Below are 23186 nucleotides of genomic sequence, written 5' to 3'. Positions count from 1 at the left end.
AGAAATGAAACAAATGGATGATATAATAAAACAAATATAGTGAGAGAAAGGCAGTGATCACGCACGCGCAGACAAGCCACCAAGCTTGGTGATTTTCTTCGCTAAAAGTCTAGCCCTGTCCAGGGCACTCCATTCGCCCTTAACAGGAATAATGGGCAATACTTCCTGTGCCGGAAGGGACATTGTCTTCGACACATCGGCAGGGACATAGGCTGGCGCGACGTCTGAAGAGTTCTCGGATCCCGCATCAGGGCCAGCGAGATTGAAAGCCAGTACGGCCATATGGCCAAGGAACGTCGAGTGTGCCAGAAGGTCTTCAAGGCGGATATGCAGGCCAGTTTCTTGCTCTAGGATCCAAACAACCTGTGCCATGCTCACAATGTCTCCGCCAAGTCTGAAAAAAGAGGAGTCGAGCTGGAATGGTGTTTGTGGTTTGCTCGCACTTGATTTGGTCGGCAGGACTTGCTGCCAGATGCGGGTAATGAGGTCAGAGTGTGCTAGGATCTCTGATAGACTGCGGTTATTTAATGAAGAAAGAAGGTAGCTGTCGCTACCTGAGATGGCGGGGATATCTTTAACGCGCTGCGGAGGTAGGGAGCGGAGCGTGGATGGAGAAGGAAGTGCAACGTTGGGGTTTGCGACAAAGCTCTGTGCTGTGTCGCAGACCATATCAAGGACTGTTGAAACGAAGCTGGGATGCATAGGTCCTTTGAGCGAGTATCCCAGGGAAACGGTGAGTTGGCTGGGTTGGCCAGCTACCGGTTTAGAAAAGAGTGTGAGGTCGGTGAAATTGTCAATGACACCCACGCCACCCATCCTGTAGGGGTTGTTGTCAAGATGCATTTCCCCTTCATAGTCGACATTCTGGTGCAATATGGATGTGGTGAAGTACGTCGACTCTGGCCAGTCTGTGCAGTACCTGGCAATCTCCCTGAAGCCCAAGGATTCGTAGGCCATATTCGCTACTTGCTGGTCCTGGAGGAAGCGGAACAGGTCCAGTGCAGTCCAGCGATCCTTGAACCTAACCCTAATAGGGATGTGGTTCAGACATGGTCCTACGGTGTTTTCGACCCCAGGAACTGCATTTCTTCCGCTGACAGTGAGGCCGAAGACGACATCATCCTGGGCACACAATTTGGCAAGGGTGACAGCCCATGCAGATTGCATTACAGTGGCGATAGTGACACTCTCTGTTGCAGTAGAGGGAATCTCTATAACCTTCTTTTGTTCCGCAAAGCCACCTATATGTTGGAATGTATTTGGCCTGTCTCGCTGCACAATCTCTGTCATCCTCGACCCCTTGAGCAAAGTACTCCAGTGTTGGTAGTGTTCAGGTGTAATTGTTCCAGGTAGGAGTCGCATATAACCCAAGAAAGACGAAGGTGAAACAGGGCTTCCTTCGTAGGCCATTTTAATAGCAGTCATGATTTTTGATAGGCAAACACCATCAAATTGAGCATGCGACATGCGTATGAGGATTCGGTGTTCGTCACTGTTGACTTTTCTGACGACATAAAACTGCACATATTGCACCCCTTGCCCTGGAGGCTCGCTCCGATCTCGCTGCTGCAAGGACTTAGTATATTCGTCTAAACCCTGCTCTGTTTCATGGACAAAAATATCAGGACGAATCTTGCGCAGGACAACCTGGAAAAATTGTCCATGAAAGCTTATGAAGACTGTCCTGAGAATGTCGAAAGCGTCAACGACGCGGAGGAAACTTTCCCTCAACCTCCGGATGTCCAACGAACCCTTTCCATCGAGGTAGAAATAGTTTAGCATCCATCTTGACTCAAACATTGTCGCTGCGAGGGAGAGAGATTGGAAATCTGTGACAGGCAAAACATCGACTATGCCCCCTTTGAATACACCAATCTTGGGACAGATTGCCGCACGCAGGGACGTTTCATCAAGCTCGATCGGCCTCAAGATGGATAGTTCCTGGGAGGATTCGATTCTTGGTAGTATAGGCCTATCTTCAGCCAGCTTCTCCATAGTCTGAATGTTCTTCATATTGTCCATATTCTCCACATGTTTGGCCATGAGGTTTGATGTCACTGGCTTCGCCCTGCCATTGATTAAAGATGCCAATGTTTCAAACACAGGGTGCTGAAACACATCACCAACGCTCAATTTTATTCCTTCATCTCGTGCAGCGCGAACCATTTTCATGGCCGTGATGCTGTCACCACCTAGCTTGAAGAAGCTGTCTTGGTACTTTATGGGGTGTGGTGGCAGTCCTAATGTCATGCTCCAAATTCTCCAAAGCTGATTCTCGATGGTGGTCGAAACTTTGTCGTCTGGGGTAAGTGTTTGCATGGACTCTGAAGGCGTCATTTCCCTCGCAACAGCTGAGATTTGAAGTGAGTTCTCGATATTATCACGGATATTTCTTGATAGACCTTCGTCGTGGGTTTTGACCAGAGACGATGCGAGTTTGCTGTCACCGAGCATCTGCTTGATAATGACCTTGATACGTTCATCAACAATCTTTTCAAGTGAGTCCTGGTCTATAAGATGCTCTGTAACCCTAATATTCTCTTTCACTCCGATCTCCAGACTTGAAATTGGCGTGGAGGGGCCTTCCGCAAAATAGGTGAGGATCCTCGCAACAGTACCGGCAAAAGTGGCTGCTTCTGCCTCTGTGATGGCATTAGCCCAGTATCTCAGCAAGATCCCCTCATGGCCTCGTGCAGTCTGAACATTGGCAGTAAGCGGGTACTAAAAATCCGGGAATTAGTATGCAGACGTCTATACGATGTATTGTTGATGGAACTAACCTCGCAAGGATCGTGCGCCTTTTGGAATTCATATGCGATTCCCGCAATCTCAACCTTATCAGCTGAGTGATTTTGTATGGAGATACAAGTGTTAAACAGAGGCTTGCCTTGTCTACCAAGTGCATGTTGTATCTCTGCGAGCGAAGCGTGTTGATAGGCAAGGCTATTGATATGATCTTCTTGCACAGACTTGGAGAGACCGAGTAGCGTCTGACCCGACTGGAACTTGACTCGGCAGCAAATGTTGTTGATGAAGATACCCACCGCATCCTGGATCCCGGAAACGGGCAAGTCACGGCCGGTGGATGGGTATCCGAAACAGACATCGTCAGAATGTGTATAACTGCGCAGGAATATTGCCCATACTGCAAGTACTAGGTTTGCAAGAGTGATCGAATTCGTCTCACAAAAACGTTGAAGCTCGGCGAACCTACCAAATGGCACCATGCGAGTACCTAGTTGGTGGGCACCGTCCTTACCCGTAGCAACTGGCAAATGACACGGACGGGCACCGGCGAGGCGCCTCTTCCAGTATTTCAGGGCTTGGACAGAGGATTCTCCCCTGAGGTATTTGATATAGTCGCTAAATAATGGCCCTGATCCTGGTGGAAGTTGATTTCTGTAGGCTAACGCCAGCTCCCGCATTAGAATTGAAAAAGATCCACCGTCAACAATGAGGTGATTCAGTTCAAACTTCACTAGTATTCTCCCAGTAGATGTTCTGCAGAAGACCAGCTGATGATAGAGTTTTGTGGACTTGTCGCAGTCCCGAAGACTGATGGTGTCGAGTTTGCTGAGCGCAGACGAATCGTCACACTCAATTTCCACTATTGTCTCCCTCGCTCCCTTGACCACTATTTGGTCGAAGGACTCGCCTTTGCAGCTGCTGTCAACGAAAGCTGTTCTCAGGATAGGGTGACGTGAGACAACCATCAACCAAGCGTTTCTCAGTTTCATTAAATCAATTTTCTTTTCTCGGGAGCATCGCATCTCAAAAATTACATTGAAGATATACTCGTGCGGATCACGGAGCTGGCTGAGGAGGATACCCTCCTGGATCGGAGAGCAGGGGTATATGTCTTCCACCTGGTCCCAGTGTGATATATCAAGTCTCGGAAGCGTATTCTCGGTAAGATCTTTCAACCCATCGTATGTTATGGGGAGTAAAGGATAATCGCTCAGTGTAGGCTCCGATGTAACGTTCCTGAGGTTGGGCATATCGATTTCGAGAACGCGTTTACACTCGGTCATCCAGGCCTGGATTCGGGCCTGGTGGTGCATAGTGCGATTGTAGGTGAATGAGACATGTAGTTGCTCCTTTATTATCACCGCGGTGATCTCGAAGAGGGAGAATCTCGGTGTCTCAGATCCCATATCCCCAGCGGAATCCATCGTCTCGGCGTTGAACAAATCGCCGTAGTGCTGGAAAATTGATTCATCGTGTTCCAGCTGCTGAAGCTTGCCGAGGTAGTTGAAGAGGATCTCAAGTGGTACAGGAAATTTGTTGCTATTGTTGTGGAGAACATCCTGTGCGAAGAAAGTGCGACTGAGCGCAGCAATCTGACGCCGTGTGTCTTTAACACGCTTCATCGTTTCGAGAAGATCTATACCAATTAGTACTAACAATTAATTTGCTTAACCATGTGGTTAACTTACCTGAACGCGTTTGAGCACGTATGGGGTTTAGAGTGGTAAACCAACCAACTGTTCCAGAAGGGTCAGAAGAATCCCAAGCTTCACGCCCATGACCTTCATTATAGATCGTGGGAGCATTTCTATCGGTAAAGATGCGGCTGAACGATTGAAGAACAGCAGTAAGCAAAACCTCAATTGTCTCGGTTCGAAGGATTTCGTGGCATTTCCCGGAAATAAATGCAGTGGTTTGTTTGTCCAAAGTGAAACTTTGCATCTTGACTTGTCCATAGTTGTTGGGCACTTGAGTCATGCCCCAGTAACCAATGTTGGGCAATTCGCAGGGAACTTCGACGGACTTGGTGGTTTTGCTGCTCTCACGTTGTACATTGCACCAGGATTGGAATGAAAGCGGTGCATCGGAAGATAGTGACCCAGTGCGAACGAAATCTTCAAGCTCCTGAAGAACGATGCGCCAGGAGACGACATCCACGCACAGATGACTCGCTACCAAAAATAGAACTTGCTGGCCGTTCTTTTCGAAGAGGTCTGCAGCACATACAGGTCCTGTCTCAACGTCCAAAGAGCATTGAGTATCTGCGATTCCGCTTAACATCTCATTGGAGTTTTTGACAGAGTGAGTTCGAAATTTGTAAGATGGATCAATCTCCTGTATCAGTATAATTAGTTTCAAAGCAAGAATATACAAGGAGTTGTACGCACGTTTGTAACAACTTGGTGCCATGCTCCTTCCTTGGACTTGACGAAGCGTGCCCTAAGCATGGGGTGCTTTTGGACAACAGCCCGTAAAGCATTCTCCAGTACACTTGGTTGCACTCTCTGCTTGAGGCTAACAGTCATGCTCTGGTTAAACCGCCCAATGTTCTTGGGTACGGCAGGCGATGAGCGGAAGAATAGCTTTTGAATTGGAGACAGTTGAAAGGCACCGCTTGAATCTCCCTCAGACTTGACTTGGCGTGGCTTAGCCCCAAGGCTTGTAGAAAGCTCAGCAATGGATTTGCTTTGGAGAATACGGTTGAGAGGTAGATTTAATCCACGCTTACGCGCTTTTGATACCACCGCCATTCCGGTGATGCTGTCCCCACCAAGATAGATAAATGAACGGCTTGTATCGATCTTGTGCAACGGTAGATTTAAGACCTGGGAAAAGATCTCTCGAAGAAGTGCGGGGGCTTCATCTTCATTTTCTTGCACTTTCCCCTCCATAATGTCATGACTCGCATCGTCGTAGTCCCGCATCATCCGATCGTATACGGAGTCCTCAAGTTGCTCAAGCCAACTTGTGACTCTCTTCCTGTCCAATTTTCCAGAAACAAGCATCGGAATGCTTTTAACAACTGCCCAAACTTGTGGGACCATGTAATGAGGCAGTTGCGCTTCGATGCTCTTTTGGATTGCCTTGGCTTCCTGATGTCCGCCTCCCAACATGTCCCTTTGGCTCACCAGCTCGCAGGCTCCTGTTGTAATTGTGGTTGAGTCACCTGCCAGTGACTTAAGAGAAATAACTGCAGCTAGCTTCTGTCGGAGGGGACCAGTATGAGGAAGAATGACAACTGCACTTCGAACATTCTGGCTTTCAAGCAAGCGATGTTCGATCTCCCCGAGCTCCATACGCTGTCCATGAAGCTTGACCTGGTGATCCTTGCGGCCAATATACTCTATCGATCCATCGGGATTATACTTAACAAGGTCGCCAGTCTTGTAGATTCTCCTAGGAGAAGACAATGAGCTTGGAAAGTCCTTGGTCCAAGCAGGTTCATTGACAAAAGTGTCCGCTGTCTTCGTAGGATTGTTGAGATATTCCCTTGCAAGAGCCGGCCCTTCTAATGCAAGTTCGCCAACCGTCCCCAAAGGCATCAGTCGGTGATGGTCCTCAGGATCAACTATCCAAGTTAAAGTGCACGGGATTCCATAGCCGATACAGGAGAAGCCATGGTTGACAAAGTCGTTGTTCACAACTGCAAATACGACTGTTTCAGTAGGACCATAGCCTCCAAGGAACTTCAGTCTGTTTCCCCATTTCATTACCACTTCGCGAGATAGTGCTTCCCCTCCGCAGGAAAGGACTTTCAAGGAGGGTACAGATGATGGTTCAAGGATAGAGGCGACAGAAGGCGTCAAGAACGTCCATGAGACATTCATTCGTTGCATTGCTCCTGGAATATCGTTCAATCGTTCATCATCACTTGGAACACAGATGCAGCCACCCAGCATTAGAGTTCCGAGAACCTCTAATATGGCCGCGTCGAAGGTAAGGGACGCAAATTGGAATACTCTGGAGTCCTTGTTCAGATGCATAACAGAAGCAAAGCCCATGATACTGCTGCATAATGCGCGGTGGTCAATTACTATCCCTTTAGGACGGCCTGTACTGCCTGAAGTAAATATCGCATATGCCATATTGGATGGCGAAAGGCTGGAGCGCGAGTTCTTGTTGGCTGTGACAGCAGCGTAGGCCGTGATGGTGTCTCTGCTCACAGGGACAATTGTGCCAACAGAGCCTAGATAGCGGTTGCGTAAATGTGGAGAACAGAGTATGATATCTGCCTCTATCTCTTCCAGGATCTCTTTGTGCCTCGAGGTCGGATGCGAAGGGTCGAGCGGAACAAAGGCTCCTCCCGCCAGAAGGACGCTTAGTATTGTGATTATTGCCCAAAGAGACTTGTCCACACAGATTGGGACAAAAGTTTCCGGACCTACTCCAGAAGATACCAGGTATTCCGCGAAGGAGGAGGCAAGTTCAAACATTTCCCGATAGTTAAGGTTCCCATCCCATGAGCAAATGGAAGGCGCTTGTGGTTGTGAGAGAGAATGCTCCCGGATAATGTCATGGACACACTTGTTGATACATGGCACCTGTCGTTGGTTCCATTTGGCAATATCCTTTTTATCCAAAGGACTGGTGACATCAATGCCGCCTACCATGAGTGAACTGCTTCGAGGAACCTTAAGAAGCTGCTCGAGAACAAAGCTGAACCGCCCTATCAGCCTTTCTGCTTGCCAATTGTCGAGAACCAGTTCATCGTGATGGACTTGGATATTTAGCGTTGAACCGGATATTTGGCATTGTACAACGAGAGGATGAGTGAAAAAGTCTCCTCGAGTCTGCTGGTTCTCCGAGCTCCATATATTTTGGTTGAGCTGGCCGCTGTCAGACTGTATCACAAGCAGGTTCTGGAAATTGCACGCCAGTGCTGCGTCCCCGCTGAGTTTCTGTATCCTCTGAAGACCGTGGTGTTGATGAGGTATCATAGCTGTTGTCATTTGTCGCACATCGTACAGATATTGGACCAATGGAAGCTTGGTGCCCACTCGTATGCGCATAGGAACTGTTGTCAACACGGGTCCTGCAACGTCCGTGACTCCTGCCATATCAATATTCCTACCCATTAGGGTTTCACCGAAGCAGACGTCATCAGACCCGGTGTGCACCGAAAGCACGATGGCCCATGCAGCACGAATTAGTTCGGGAATGGTGGTGTCAGCAACCCCGGTTGTCCTTGAAATATCTAGACTTCTGAGATGAATGCCTGCAGCCCCAGAGGAACTCGGTTCCTTGCTTTGCTGCGCGGGAAAGTGCTCACAGCATAGGCCGCCCAGATATGATTTCCAGAACTCGTCCGATTGCGATATATCACGCTGGAGTAGATGGTGAATAAAGTGCTTATACGAAACTGTTAAATTCTTGCCTGGAGAGCCAGAGTAGATGTCCTCGGCCCTCTTCAAAATGCGTGGGATGTTCCACCCGTCATACAGGGCATGGTTGACTGTCCAAACAAAGTAACGCACGGAGGGTCCAAGTTGAACAATTGCGTACTTGGCCAGGAGGCCTCCATCGTTGCTCATGGGATCATCATTTGAATCATCAAGCGTTGTCTCAAGGGTCCAGGAAATCCGCTCCCTTTTCAGGACGACTTGGAGGAAACCAGCATCCTCAACGTGGACAATTCGAGTCCGGAGGATATCAAACTCGTCAGCAACCTGCTGCCAGGTGGTTTTGAATTTCTCAATATCAACATTGTTCGCGAGTCGATAAATGGACCGTGCAACATAAGCCCCACGATGTTGAATTGAGAGCGTAAGCAAACCTTCCTGCACTGGGCTGCAAGGGTAAATATCAGATAGGGCATCTTCAGCAACGCCACATTTGTCAGAGACTTCGTGTATAGTATCATGCAATGGTACCGATTGAGGGGCAAGGCTGAATTTCTCAAGGTCTGGTTGTTCCACGGTCTCTTCAGCGTTCTCGCAGCACCCGATCATGTCTGTTAGGACGGGATGTTCGTATATCTGGGCAACCGTCAAATAAATATCCTGGGACCTCGCGGCTCCCACTAGCTTCATCGCGGAAAAGGAATCGCCGCCTAATCCGAAAAAGCTATCCTCCGCACTAATGGAGCCTGGCTCAACCTCCAGAACCTCTGCCCATAGATCCCGGAGTGTCGATTCTGCTGCTTGCTCTATCTCCCGGCCAGATCCAGAGTTCGAGATCATGTAAGGCTTCAACTGGTCTCTGGAAAGGGCCTGGACCATGTTTCGGAGTCCTTTGCGATCAAGCTTGCCAGTCGTACCCAGAGGTAGATATCGGACGGGGAAATAGAGCTTAGGTATCATAACCTGCGGCAGAACCTGGCTCAAAGAGCTGTGAAGCTTCCTTATTGACTTTTGGGTGGAATCAGATAAACCAAGTAGCACGCTTGCGGACACGTCCTCTTCCAGAGCTGGGTGTGCCTCAGTAGTAAAGAAAGCAGCGAGTGTTTTCGCGACAGCTTTTGATTCTGGTACCACGATGTCGACCGCCACCTGTGTATTAGCTGGTGATAATGTGGCACATTGCTGTTCAATCTCCTCCAATTCGATGCGCTGGCCATTAAGCTTTACCTGCGTGTCCATGCGAGAGATGAAGCAGATATTTCCGTCGGATTTATAACGGACCAGATCACCGGTCCGATACATTCGTCCAGTGCACCTAAACACACTTCCCATCCCTTCAGTGCGACACCACTGAGGCTCGGTGATGAACACCTCTTCCGTTTTCTTGACATTGTTGAGATAACCACGAGCGATGTTGTACCCTTCCAGGACTAGTTCTCCTACAGCCCCGACAGGAAGGAGTCGATTATGATTATGGGGATCAACAATCCAAGCTCTTCCGCACACGGCAGTACCAATAGAGTTGCTGTCATCGTCCAGCCGTATTCCATCCTGGTCTATTTTCAGGCTTGTGGTGGCAATGACCGTAGCTTCGGAAGGCCCGTATGCGTTGAACATTCGTCTGCCTGACCAACGGGTGATCTGACTTTCAGTTAATTTCTCGCCTCCGTTTATAATAGTTTTCAATGTCGGAACATTGCTTGGGTCCAGTGTACTGGTGACAGATGGAGTGCAGCTTATCAGGTTCGCTCCCATTCTCGTAATTGCGCCTGACAAGTCGTTCAGACGTTCTTCATCACTGGGAACGCATACACAGCCGCCCGTCATGAGGATAATTATCGTTTCAAATATGCTCACATCAAAGGTGTAGCTTGAGAATTGTATCACACGAGTCCCTGTGCCCATCCCAAATCTGTCAGCGAAAGACACCGAGGCTACCCCAAGTGCAGCGTGTTCAAGGACGGTCACTTTAGGTTTTCCAGTTGTTCCAGATGTGGAGATTGCGTAGGCTGCATTATTTACGCTCAAAATCGGGGGTGGCTTGACGTTTGATGGAGTTGGAATTTGGTCCAATGTACTTTGACTGACATCTAGCGCAGCCTTACATACTCGGGATACCTTCTCCAGATATAGAGTGGAGCACAGCACAATCGGAGCACCAATATCAGCAACAAGGCCTTGCAGCCTGTTTTCGGGGTGCGCGGGATCTAAGGATGCAAAAGCACCACCGGCTTTTAGAACAGCAACTTGTGCAATGATAGCCCAAGCTGATTTCTCGAAACACAAACCAACAAAGACTTCCGGGCCAACACCTCGATCCATCAAGTAGTGAGCAAGCTTAGTCGTTAATAGATCCAGCTGTGCATATGTGAAGTTCTCATCCCAAGAGCAGATCGCTGGTGCTGAAGGCCGTGCAAGTGTCTGCTGCTGGATAACCGTATGCGCGCACTGTTTCGGCATTTCAGGGAAGGTTGCGTTCCACGCACGCATTTGTTGGCGAGAACGCGCTCCAAGAAATTTCACGTCTCTAATAGACCGAGCTTGTTCAACATGGGTGAGGACCGAGTTAAGGGTGCATTCAAAGCAATCGATAATATTTTCGATATCATTGGCCGAAATGTTGCTTGTCTGGTATTCAAAGTTGATCTTGGCTGCAGACCCAGACATGCTAACGTCAACAACGATAAGATACCGATCTAGCTCATCTGAAGCCGGACCAAAAACAATGTTGCTGGAATCTGCTACTCCTGTCGAAGTCTTCCTATATCTTAAGGCCGTATTGAAGATCGGAGAGTTCTCCGAGCCGATGGCCCGTTGGATTTCGAAAAGGGACATCTGATACCCCAGCGTCCGCTCCACATCTTCTTTTCTCTTCTGTAAGACATCTCGGAGTTTGAGATCATCATTCAATTTAAGTCGGCAAGGTAAGACCTCGACAGAGGCCTTTCTGCCGGTGACATAGTAGCCAAAGCAAACTTCGTCCATGCCAGTGTAGCACCGAAGAACCAAGGCCCATACAGTCTGAAGGAAGTAGCTCGGGGTAATCGATAGGTCTTTGCATGCGTCCTGTATCATTGACACATTCGATAATTTTAGTGCCTCCGAACCAAATCTGCTTTGTTCCTTTTTGAAATTGGCCGTTGGGAATAGGCATGGCTGAAGCTCGGCTAAGTATTCTTTCCAGTAGTTGACCGTGTCATTAAAGGCTTGAAGGCTTTCGCCTCGTTTGGCAAGATCGCCAACCTTTTCCCTCAGCCCAATAGTTGGTCCAAAACCATTTATACACTCGCCAAATAGTTCCAGTACCTGTTCAACCTGAGAGTGGTACAGAACCCTATTGTCATAGCGAGCGGCCAGCTGCACACCTGTGTCTTCGATAGTACAGAAAACAACGAGTGGGTACACGAGGAGCTCGGGGTGTACATTTTCTTCTGCCTCTAGGCTCTCCAGGTACTTCTTTTGCCGATCTGCCCCCACTGATGAGATAGAGAGCACAGTTTCAAAGTTGCAGGCGCGGGAAGTATCTGCGTTTAAATGACTTATTGACGAAATCGATGCTGCCTCGAAAGGCTTAGATCCAGTCAAAGAAGAGCATGTGCGCTCAAGGAGCCCGGTGATACTCTCCGTTTTGTCTACTCGAACTCGTCGAGGCACTATTGTTCGGGAGCTTCCTTCGGTGCTCATCAATAACTCGCCCAGAATGATATCATCACATTGAGTATAACTGTGGATTGCCAAGGCCCAGGCACAAAGTAATGATTCTCTTGCCCTCGACTTCTGTATGGCACCGGCCCACGATATCCTGATACTCTTATCAACCATCTTTGGAGCTGGAGAACCTTGGGTAGAAAATGGCTGCAGCAGGAGCTGCCCCGAAACTGACGGTTTCTCTAACTCGTGGCGCCAGAACTCCGCAAACCTCTTCACGTCATACTCTAGTAGTGAGTCAATTGGAAGAGCTCGCACTGCGTCCTTGAGTAGCGAACGGTTCACTGTTCCCAGTGGGGTTAACGGTAACCCTACCACCGGTACGTACAGGCTGGGAGTTTGGTAGGTAGGCAATGAAGCTGCCAGGTGAGCATGAAGTTTAGTCATAAGCTGATGTGACTCGCTGGTCTTCGGCGAAATTACTGTCGTATTCTCCGTCGTCGTCGTTGGCTGCGCATCTGTCGAGAGAATGAAAAGCACAACGCAGGTCTCCGGGTATTCTTCAACCCCCAAATCAATTGCTTCGACGGTGCATCGATAGCCCGGCAACTCCATTGTATCAAGAACCAGTTCACTCTGGAGAGCAATCATATGGGACTTTTGGCTTATCTCGCCGTCTTTCTTTCCGAGGTACTCCAGTGATCCGTCGGAGTTGTAACGAGCCAAGTATCCCGTTTTGAACATTTGCTGGCGGGCCCTTGGGAAGCGCGAGTGTGTCGCAATCCCACTTTCATTTTCAATGAAATTATTTGCTGTCTGCTTTTGTCCCTCTTCACATAGATATCCGCGAGAGATTCCGGGACCCTCGATGGCCAGCTCACCAACACATCCCACGGGTACCAGGCGGGCAGAATTGGACGGATCAACCAGCCAAGAACAGCAACCTGCGCTGGCTTTAATCGTCATAAATTCACCCAGGTCATTTGACTTGATTTCTTGGATGGAGGTAAAAGAGCACTCAAGTGTTCCTAGGAAAGAATGGAGCTGAACTTTCTCTGACCATAGTTTCCGAACGTCTCTTGTTGAAGGCTCCCCAAAAAGAACCAACACTTGAATCCCCGGGATTTCTGACGGATCAAGCAAAGAGGCTACCGACGGAGTGAGGCTGGCGAAATTCGCGTCCGTCGCATTGATCGAGTGTGTCAGTTTGTTGATGGAGCCACTTTCGGGGATGCAAACGGAGCCTCTATGCATAAATGTACCAATTAATTCCTGCAGAAACATATCAGACGTGTAGGGCGCAAACTGAAATGTTCTCGTTCCAGAACCCATATTTATTGCGGACGCAAAAGATGCTGCTCGAGACACGATTGCGCGTTGGTCCAAAATCACGGCCGACCCATCGGCATCGAAGACAACATAGCCATCGTCATAAGACTGTGCCTGGCTGAAGGTGATGGTGCTAGAACTTGGCATGGCTTCAACGATCGACTTATCAATAGCCAGGACAACGGGGAACATTCCCTCTAGCACTTCAGCGCCATTGAGAGACGTAACTGCGATGTGTGCACCGTTATCAATAAGCCATTTGTCAAGACTACTCCCTGGTTGGGTCTTGTCTCTTGGAACACACACACCGCCGGCTTTCAGAATAGCCAATATAGCCACAACTTGCAAGATGGATTTGTTGAAATGGATAGGCACCAGAGTCCCCGTGCTCACTCCAAGTTGCAGGAGGTAAGTGGCCAGGCACGACGACAGGTGCTCAAGTTCGGTGTAGGTAAGAGTTCCATCCCAGGCTACAATAGCAGGTGCGTTGGCTTGTGAGGCTGCATTTTCTCGAATGATATCTTGGACAAGCATATCAGTTTCTTCAGGAAGTTGTTTATTCCATTTCCTTATCCGCTGCTTATTCCACTCGCTCAAGGTTTCCAGTCGGTCAACCTGATCTCCATGGTGACGAACAATATCATCAAGCAATTTCAAGAATACACTGGATACATTACTAGCCTGTTCATCTGATAATGTGTTCGTCCAGTAGTTCAGCTCGATTTCCGCAGCCTTGTCCGAGGCCACGACATTGACGAAGAGCGGATACTCAGCAGGATCCTGGATGGTACAGGCTCGTGAAAAACTTATTTTCGAAGATGGTTGAGTTTCCATCCTGGCCATCTTCTGGTATGATATTCCGGTATTGAGCAGTGCTGTGTCGGATAGCTTGAGTTCATGCTGGATGTCGATGAATGACAGGCTGTTGTGAGACAGCTGTTGCATGCAGTCATTCTGTACCCTTTGCAGAATGTCCCGGAGTGGCTCATCTTTGGATATCTGCATTCGACAGGCGAGAAGGTTGATAACAGGCCCGACAATCGACTCAATATCCTCAACCATTGCATCTCTCAGAGAAGTCATATAACTAAAACACACATCATCCGAGTTGCAGAAGAGGCGAATTGTGAGCCCCCAGGCGGCAGTAAAAGCAGTTGATAGGGTCAGAGCTTTATTCTCACAGATAGACTGCAATTCACGGAAAGAATCGAAGTTTAATCGCAAAGTTCTGAGCTGCTTCTGCGAAACATTCTTGCCGTCGGTAAGTGCCGGGAAGAGGCAAGGCTTAATTCCAGCCAGGTAATTGCGCCAGTACTCAATACTGGCTTCCTGTGGAGTATTGCGCAGATAATGCATATAGTTCTTGAACAGTGGCTTATGGGTATCGGCTTTTCCGTCGTACGCGAGCTGCAGGTCTCTCAGGATGACTGCAATTGACACACCATCCATAGCCGCGTGACTTATTTCTATTCTGAAGAACAATCGGCCGCCTGGTGTCTCGCAAACGGTTAGGCGGTGGTGTGGCTGATATCCGTTGTGATTTGCAGGCTGTTGGCTGTTGAATGTCGACACCACATCGCCATGGTCTGAGCAAGTCAAATGAACTATAGATGGCTCACATTGCTTCAAGACCACCTGGCAGAATAGATCTTGGCTGGTCAGATTCTCTACAAACAAAGTTCGTAGCATCGCATGGCGGGAAATAACGAATTTCCATGCCTCCACAAGCTTACCAGCATCAGGCTTGCCCTCAAGGCCTAATACTTCGTACGTGTCGTGAACGGCATACAACGAGCTATCTCGAGATCGAGCAAGTAATATGCCCTGTTGCATACGAGAACACGGGTAGATATCCTCGATAAGTTCCGGGGAGCTTACTCCGATACTCGGTAGCTTCTTCAACAGCATATTATCGAGCTGCGAGTAAGTCAAAGATAAAATCGGGAAGTCACTCAATGTCGGTTTCGCAGGAATAGTCTGGAGTGTTTTTCCCAGAGACCTGAGCACGTCCGCACATCTAGCGATCCACGTCCGGATAGTCTCTTGATGCTTCATATATTTGCTGAAAGAGAATATGAAGCGAATCCTCCCATTCACAGCAAGAGCCGAAATCTCGAATAGTGCAAACCGAGGAGTATCTCGTCCAAAGTCAGATGCGCCTCCGCCTTGACCAGTTTCACCGGCCATTTGATTCATGAGCTGGAACAGGCCATCCTGTCTTTGTAGATCGCGGTGTTGGCCAACGTAGTTGAAGGTTAGCTCCATCGGGCAAGGATGGCTTTGAGCAGACATTCGACTCGCAAATTGCTGTCTTCCATTATCCGAGACGCGCCTCCGAAGATCTTTGACGTGCACGACGGTTCCAACGGGGTCATCCGGCACTTGACCCGCGATTGAGATGGGATACAGTGTAGTGAACCAGCCAACTGTACGAGATATATCAATAGTAGGATCCCAGACTTCTCTTCCATGTCCTTCATTGAAAATCGCAGGTAATAGCCGGTCTATAAATGTCTGGCCAAATGAGTGTATGAGCGACGCTAGAAGGATATCAATTGGTTCAGTTCCTAGGCTTTTATGGCATCCCATTAGTATCGAATGAGAATCATCCAGGTCAAGCTCAAATGTCTCGCAGGTAACATCTCCATAGGTTACCACCTGGTTTTCGACTCCCCAATAAGCGAAATCGGGCGTGGTAACATCTCCCAAATCTTCGCTCAGGGCATGTGTCCTCTCATCCTGCAAGCCACACCATGTTGAGAACGGGAGAGATTGGGTATTGGGGGCCTCCTCTTCGGGATGAAGCAAGATGTCTTCGAGGTCCTCCAAGATAATCCTCCAAGATACAATGTCAACGACCAGATGATGAGCAACCATGGATAGGAAATAGTCATCCCCAGAGGAGAATAGATCCACAGACAATACTGGCCCCTCTACCGCGTTGATGCACAACTGGCTATCGGCCACAACCCTATCAATCTGAGCCTCCTCTTCAATATTGTGAAGGCGTAATCGATACGACGAATCCACATCTTCAGTGATACGCTGTTGAAGACCTTCAGTCACAGCATCAACAACAAGCCGAGACCTCAACATAGAATGCTTCTTAACAATCACTTCGATCGAGCGACGCATATCCTTCACACTAATCCGCTGATTCAATCGTGTCCTAATTCCCTGATTAAAGTAACCCTGGCCCTCATCCCGGATCATGAAATGAAGTTTCTGAACAGGTGAAAGGTCAAATGGTTGCTCAGTCACTTCTCGGTATTCCATAGGCCGACTGATCTCTTTTACGCGAGTTGCCAGGTCTAGAATTGATCTGCTTTGCAGGATGTCCTGTACGGTAACCCCCATGCCCTGTTTCTTGCAGTAGCCCATGCAAGTTATGGCAGCTATGGAGTCGCCACCTAGAGCCAGAAAGCCGTCTTCGAGGCTAATCTTGCTTCGTGGTGTAGCGAGGACGCGACTCCATATTGAGATCAGTCGGTCCTCGACCGTTTCTTCGACTTGTGTTGCTGGTGTAGGCTCGTCATTGCTGGATTCCCCATCTTGGCTTTGGAGATTGTCTGTTTGATTGGTTGCCCAGCTTACGATCTCTTTTCTGTTCAATTTCCCGGAGGGTAGTAGTGGAAGGAATTCGGCGCATAGCCATACGGACGGAATCATGTAAGTCGGAAGTCTTTTCAACAGTATTTCCCGAGCCTCCGCGACAGCTGAATTCCTCTCCGGCTGTTCTAAGAGCTTGAGTGTCTCAGTACTTGAAGATGATCTGCCCTGTAAAGATATCACGGCCACAATCTTCCCCTTGGCGAATCCTGATTTGCAGAAGAATGTTATGCAGTGCTTGATCATGGGAAGAGTGCTGATATTGTTTTCAATCTCACCCAATTCAATTCGCTGCCCATGAAGTTTAATCTGCGTATCTTTTCGCCCTATGAAAATTAGCGAGCCTTTATCAGAGTTGTATCTTACCAAATCCCCCGTCTTGTAAAACCTGCGATCGCCGCGGGAATCTTGCCGCGCCCACTTAGGGTTATAGATAAAGACCTCGTCCGTCTTTTCCGGGTTGTTGATATAACACCGCGCAAGAGTGGGCCCCTCAAGGAGCAATTCACCGGGACTTCCCACCGGAACAAGCTGATCGTGATCATTTGGGTTTACGATCCAAAAGTGCACACCTGTGGGCAATCCGATATCGCGGCAGTCAGAAGCCATGTGGATTTCAGTATTGATCGCAGCACAGACGGCACTCTCTGTGGGCCCGTAACCGTTCACAAGCTTGATATGGGACCACGTTTCTAGGTCTGCGCGGGACATTGCTTCACCGACCAGGATAATGGTCTTTACCCCGGGAATGCTGGATGGGTTGATGAAACGCACAAATGACGGTGTTAGGCAGACAACGTTGACTCTCATCCTGTTAATTGCCTGGATTACGTCGTTCAGGCGCTCGTTGTCGCTCGGGACACATACACAGCCTCCATGTATCAGCGGGGATATCGATTCGAAAAGACTTGCGTCGAATGTGTGTGCTGCGAATTGCAATATCCGGCATTCGGAATCCATATCCATTGGCTGGCCATAGGACATTGCGGCCGAGACGAAGGCCCTATGCTCGAGCAAGGTACCCTACAAGATATTAGTTGGAATGCAAACGTACATGGTAAGTGATTTACTTTGGGCTGCCCAGTTGATCCAGAAGTAAAGATCAGGTAGGCTGCGTTATTGCTGTTCACTTCGTTTTGCTGGACAGCTCCAGCAGGTGATGGAGATATCTCGTCTAGGAACTGTTCATCCAAAGGTATCAAGTTCTCCGCTACCGTGCTCAAAAGCTCTTCTCTATTTCTAGAGCAAAGGATGATCTTGACCTCCACTGAGCCGATTAGGGACCGCAGACGAGAGGTCGGGTGAGTTGGGTCAAGGGGGACAAATGCGCCGCCGGCCTTTAAAACACCCAGCATCGCCACAATATTCCATTTCTATAGACTCGTTAGCAAAGCAATTTAATATTGTGGTAATAATCACATTCGAATAGAAGAGAACGAACGCACCGATTTATCAAAGCAGAGGGCGACACGAGTCTCCGGACCAACATTGTGCGCTTGCAAATGAGACGCAAGCTTAGTAGCATGGCAGTCCAATTCTTCGTAGGTAAAGCTCCCATCCCAGGCACATACAGCTTCTCGCTGTGGATGAAGGCGTGCTTTTTCGTGTATGACCTCGTGGATACACTGATCACAGTCCTCGGGAATTACGGAATTGAACTCGCAAATCCGGGACCAGTCATGTTCAAGGAAGCAGCCTGCGTCAATAGCCGCAATGTCCTCGTCCGAGAGGATCTGGTCGAGCAACTTTTCAAAGTGGCGAGCGACACTTTCCATCTGTGTCGCCGAGCTAAATGTATTCCACCATTCAAGAAAGATGCAGATGTCTTCCTGCAATACTTTGACGTGGAGACGGGCAGCACACTAGAGAAAGATGTCAGGCGATCATTTTAGGGTCATCTATTCCCACAGACAACTTACCTCCTCTGGAAGAATAGTCGGGAGCATTGGTCGTACAGGATTCCCTGCTTTTGCGCGGTCACCGCAGACCCGTACCATGACGGTAGTGTTGAATAGCGAATAATCATCGACATTGGCATTGGTCTCCCCACCCATACCAACAACTTTCTCGAGATCTCCTCTCTCCCGGAATTTCTTCAGGAGGGTATTGATCGTATCGCTCTCATCAATGGTGAGCTTGCACACCAACAACCCTTCGGAATCTGACAAATGGGGACCCAAAGAGCCATCGCCAAAACCGTAGTGTTGATAGCCAAAGCAAACATCTTCTAAACCAGTATATCGGTAGAGCAGCAAGCCCCACGCGGTCTTCAGTAATGAATCTAGTGATTTATGCTCAAATGCGGAGAGTAACTTGGCATTTTGCGAAGGCGTTGTTCTTGTTCTGATTGAAACAGGTCGTTTAGGGCCATCAGAGGTGGTACCGAAGCTAGGTAGACAACACCGCGCATGCTGGGCCATTTTTCAGGTCAATTAAAAGTATTAATCAAAGTATAATTATTAAAGAAAGGGAGAAAGTCGAGAAAGGCCGCTTGTGGTTGTTAGCGAGGCACGCCAATCTACCTTTAAGAAGAATTTTATATCATCATGCGGGCTCTGCTCCTAAGGGACAAAAATAGCCTATGGGGGTGGTGCTAGCAAATGCAACCCCCGTGGAATCCCTCGCAATTGTTGCAAACACCATCGGCAACCAATATGAACGCCTCGAGGGGGCCAATGGCAAGGTACCGCAGTGCCATAAGGGACATGGGAGGGCTCTGGCCGTCAAGCGATTAGCTTTACCGAGACTATTCTCGGTATGCCCTTGCTTATCCCCGAGACAAGTGGGGAAGGTCTAAACTGGCTCAGTGACTTTTGGGCTCTGCAACGAGACTCCCTGGGGCAATTTCAAATTGATTCGGCCAACGGACCACATGGTGGAGTATGGTGAGCGAGTGGCCGAGTGGCGTCCATGTTGGAAATGGGAGCCCGGCTCGGGTAGAGAAAAGCCAGGGCTGATGCTGCACGAGAGCATGCTGATCCAGAGTTGTTCCACCTTTTCCCATTCGGGGGAAATGATACCAAGGGTGGACAAGGTGCCAGGCTGTATGCACCATTCCGAGTCATCCATGGTTTTCCATGGAGCGGCTGAGATGAACCCAGTCAGGTTGCCAATAACAGAGGTCAGGCGAGGCTTGCTCATAAGCAGTCAAAATCCGTCAGTTTAAACGAATAGCCATGGAGCTTCATCCCTCCAGAGAAAGAAGGAGTCTGTAAGCTCGCTCATCTAGAGGCGAATCGAGGCATCCAGAGGCTAAAGTTCCGGTTGGGGGAGAATGGTCCAAGTGAGAGTTAATGGTGGGTTGAGGAGAGAGCGGAGGTCACGTCCACGACGGATCCACATCGGGCCCAGTATTCTCTCGTTCCTGACTGGAACCACTCGATCCTTTCGGACAGTGTCCTTCATTTCTACTACTATTTTCTAGTGGGTGGCCCATCACCGACGCCCAGGGTACTTTCATCCAACCGCTTCCTTTTCACCCTTGTCAGCAGTACCGATGCCTTGTCCTTGATGCCTTGACTCTTGCCAAACGGGGCTTATACTTTTTTTCGGACTCCATAGGATGGGTACCACTACCATCTGAGATCTCAAAGTTTAATGGATTACCATTTCTCGGTTTACAACGGCATACGCATACGCAAAAGTTGGTCGGCTCCCTAGAGCGTCCCACAACGCTGGAATCTGCCAGGGCAAACCATATCACTCTGGAGGGTTGCGCAGCATGAGTGAGTCATTTCGCGTGAGGTTCAACTAAGTTCACTTGGTCGGTCCGAAGAGAAATGAGCCCAGAGCAGTGGATGATAAATCCCTCAGGCTGCTGCATCTGGGCACATCAAAGGCCTACCGATATTGTTCTCTCATTTCATCTCCACAAAAATCCCAAGACGAGCACAGATACCCACAGGAAAGTCTGACCAGGAACTGCGAGTATGGGCATAAGCGTCCTTTCGATGTCAATGCTACTATACAAGGGACCAGGTGGGCCACGCCTCGATCCCACCAAGGGGAGCACACCATGTAGCAGACTAGTTCGATTTGTATTTCCGTTTTGGTTATACGGATATTTTTACTGGGCTTGGGGCGTTGCGGGTGATGATCCGATGCCTTTTGATCAATATTCTCCATGCCAGGACAAGCTGAGAGCTCGGTTATCATAATCTGGATCAGTTGACGTGTACTCGGGTAGCCAGGATTTACGAAGTACGGGCTCTGGGCGCCTTGTTCTCCAGCATCTCTTACTTCGTGGATCCATTCTGTGGATTGGATGACAGGCCTTGTGTTGCTAGTGACGTAGGTACATGCCCATCGCTTACAAACTTTTCGAGCAATCCCCCTTGCCAGGGGTAAAGATGGCAGACGAAGCACGGAATCCGCCTCAAGGGAAGTGGATGCCTTTTAAGCCATTCGAAGCCATACACCCTGTGAGTAGAGTCTGGTGCATTTTAGAATAACTATGCCTGGGTGGTGGGGGGACGCAAGGAGCTGAGATTCTTCAAAAACCGGGTCCCCGGATGTACGCGCTTGAAGAAAACCGATGACAAGCTGTAAGCTGCATGTCGGAGTTGGTCCAGTAGGACTTACTTGTGTGACAGCCTCTGCAGATGATCAAAATATGGAGTGGTCGTAGATTTGCTTTTTTGTCCCGCAGCGACTCAATGGCATTATTATGCATTATTTTCGTCTTCAAAAGGACCTGGGCTTAGAGTTTGGACGTCAAAGCTGGAGTGGATCTCTCTCGGGAGATTTGCCGATTATTCCTGTTGCGGTAAGTCTCTCGTCGCAGCCTTAACGCCAACTCAATCCACATCAACGTTTAATAGCGTGAAGCTAACCGAGCACTGTCCACGAATCCGATGATTCCGATCCCAGAGCGTCACTTCCAAGGCAGCCTGCCAAGGTGCCTGGCAATGCCTCCAACTAACCGTGTTCGCGTCGGTAGAGCATTTTCTTTCTCGCTCTGTTTACCTGTGCAGTAGGGCGCAGCCACAAGAAGCCCAGATCTTTCGGGGAAGGACTGTCCCCTGTCAAGCGCCGGCTGGCACTTGTTCTTAGCGGGTCGGGTACCTGAGGAAATTTGCATAAACTCTGGCATAATAAATGATAGGCCGAGATCAGGATCTCGGTTCCGCCGCCGCCAGTCCTATAAATATAGTTTATGACAGGTTATTTGAATTGGGTTGGTGCCTGGACTCTGGAAGCAAGGAATGAATGAGCTGGTCCAGGCCCTGCGACTCATCACGCCGGCGGATACCGCCCCGCCTGACAGGGATCCTCGCTTGCTTGCTAGCTTCCCTCCTAACAAACACCGCCATCACAGCCCATCAGCGAGCAGTTCTTCCCAACAAATCCCGTTCGGGCCGTCTGCAGTCGAAGACAGGGGTATTGTTGGCGAACAAATCTCGGCCTCTGCTGGCAGTCGCTGCCGAAGCCCCATGCCGAGCGAATCCGGAAGAAGCAGCCAGGACACGCAAGTACCGGTGGGCGAAGACACAAAGTTGACGTGGGATTATTATGAAATAGAAACCAGGAATAATCCAGCGCTCCCCAGGTGCATTTGCAACAATGGCCACCGACATCGTGCATGGGCCTATGGGGTAACCACCACCTGCCACTGCCAGGCTCTTCAGGAAATGATCACTGCCAAAACTCCGCGCTCTCAAGCTTGTGGCCGTCGGAATTGAAACCAGGCAATCAAGTGCCTCTCAGATCATCAAAACCAAAAACACACCTACATAAATGATCTCCTGTGCTGCATCATTCACCGCACGGATGAGCATCTTCTTTTCGAAGCGATGGAGGAGAGCCACCTTAAGCCTGACTTCACCATGATATGTACCATGTCTGTGCATCTAAAAGTGGAGGCAGATCGACTTCGAAGAATTTTTTTCCCCGACTCCTGCAAACGCTTACCATGCATGCCTAGCGCAAGCGGTCCACAACGAGAACCCATAGTACACACACATATATCGGAAATTTCAGGCGATGCGCAAGATAACCACCGATTCGATTTGGCTCGGGGAGCGACCACTTCAGGAGTCTTCACAGGGCCTTGATGTTACACTGCATGGTTCCTCGTGTTGGTTGGGGATTTGCTCCAGTAACTCGATTGTCACACGCATTATGCGAGGGGTCAGGAGTTATTGCCACTACTTGTAAGCCTTGGGAGGTTATGCTTCGCATCCCATGGAGTCACGCTTTTTCCCTGTAAGGTGCTCGAACAAGGCCAATCGGAGAGTGTCACTCGGCAGGAGACAAAAACCGATGTTGATATTCCATCCACTGATGTACTCCTTTCCTCCTGGCTGGAGTGCTGGGTAGACACTGATTTAGGGCTCAGCTACTCACTAGACAAAATACAATGACACATAATTTCCTCTTCTCATGGTCTATTTCCGGTCCAACTGTCCTCGGCTTTCATTCGTTATTATTTGCGACCACCGCTTTCTCAGGGCTATCTTAGGTGGCCCTCGAGTTGTACCTTGGTCCGTCCGTTCGTTACTACAGCAGGTGCCA

The 23186-nt window shown here is 49.1% G+C and overlaps 2 protein-coding genes across 2 annotated transcripts; one reads left to right on the top strand and one right to left on the bottom strand.

Moving 5' to 3' along the window:
* Window positions 1-57: 57 nt before the first annotated feature.
* nrps1 (nonribosomal peptide synthase Pes1) lies at window positions 58-19093 on the bottom strand (the record flags this gene model as incomplete). The annotated part of the gene is made up of 7 exons (XM_040809673.1): window positions 58-2721; window positions 2781-4384; window positions 4437-5082; window positions 5136-17696; window positions 17744-18046; window positions 18119-18535; window positions 18593-19093. The coding sequence occupies 7 exons, from the start codon at window positions 19091-19093 to the stop codon at window positions 58-60; spliced, it is 18696 nt and encodes a 6231-aa protein (XP_040663271.1).
* A 2518-nt stretch (window positions 19094-21611) lies between these two features.
* On the top strand, window positions 21612-22706 carry ASPVEDRAFT_296370 (uncharacterized protein). The gene has a single exon (XM_040810253.1). It carries the CDS (start codon window positions 21878-21880, stop codon window positions 22352-22354), a length of 477 nt encoding a protein of 158 aa, XP_040663270.1. The 5' UTR covers window positions 21612-21877; the 3' UTR covers window positions 22355-22706.
* Window positions 22707-23186: the final 480 nt, after the last annotated feature.

The sequence above is a fragment of the Aspergillus versicolor genome, assembly GCF_001890125.1.
Source record: "Aspergillus versicolor CBS 583.65 unplaced genomic scaffold ASPVEscaffold_1, whole genome shotgun sequence".
Taxonomy (NCBI): domain Eukaryota; kingdom Fungi; phylum Ascomycota; class Eurotiomycetes; order Eurotiales; family Aspergillaceae; genus Aspergillus; species Aspergillus versicolor.
The sequence above is the reverse complement of the archived record's forward strand: the minus strand, read 5'-3'. Positions and strand labels throughout refer to the sequence as shown.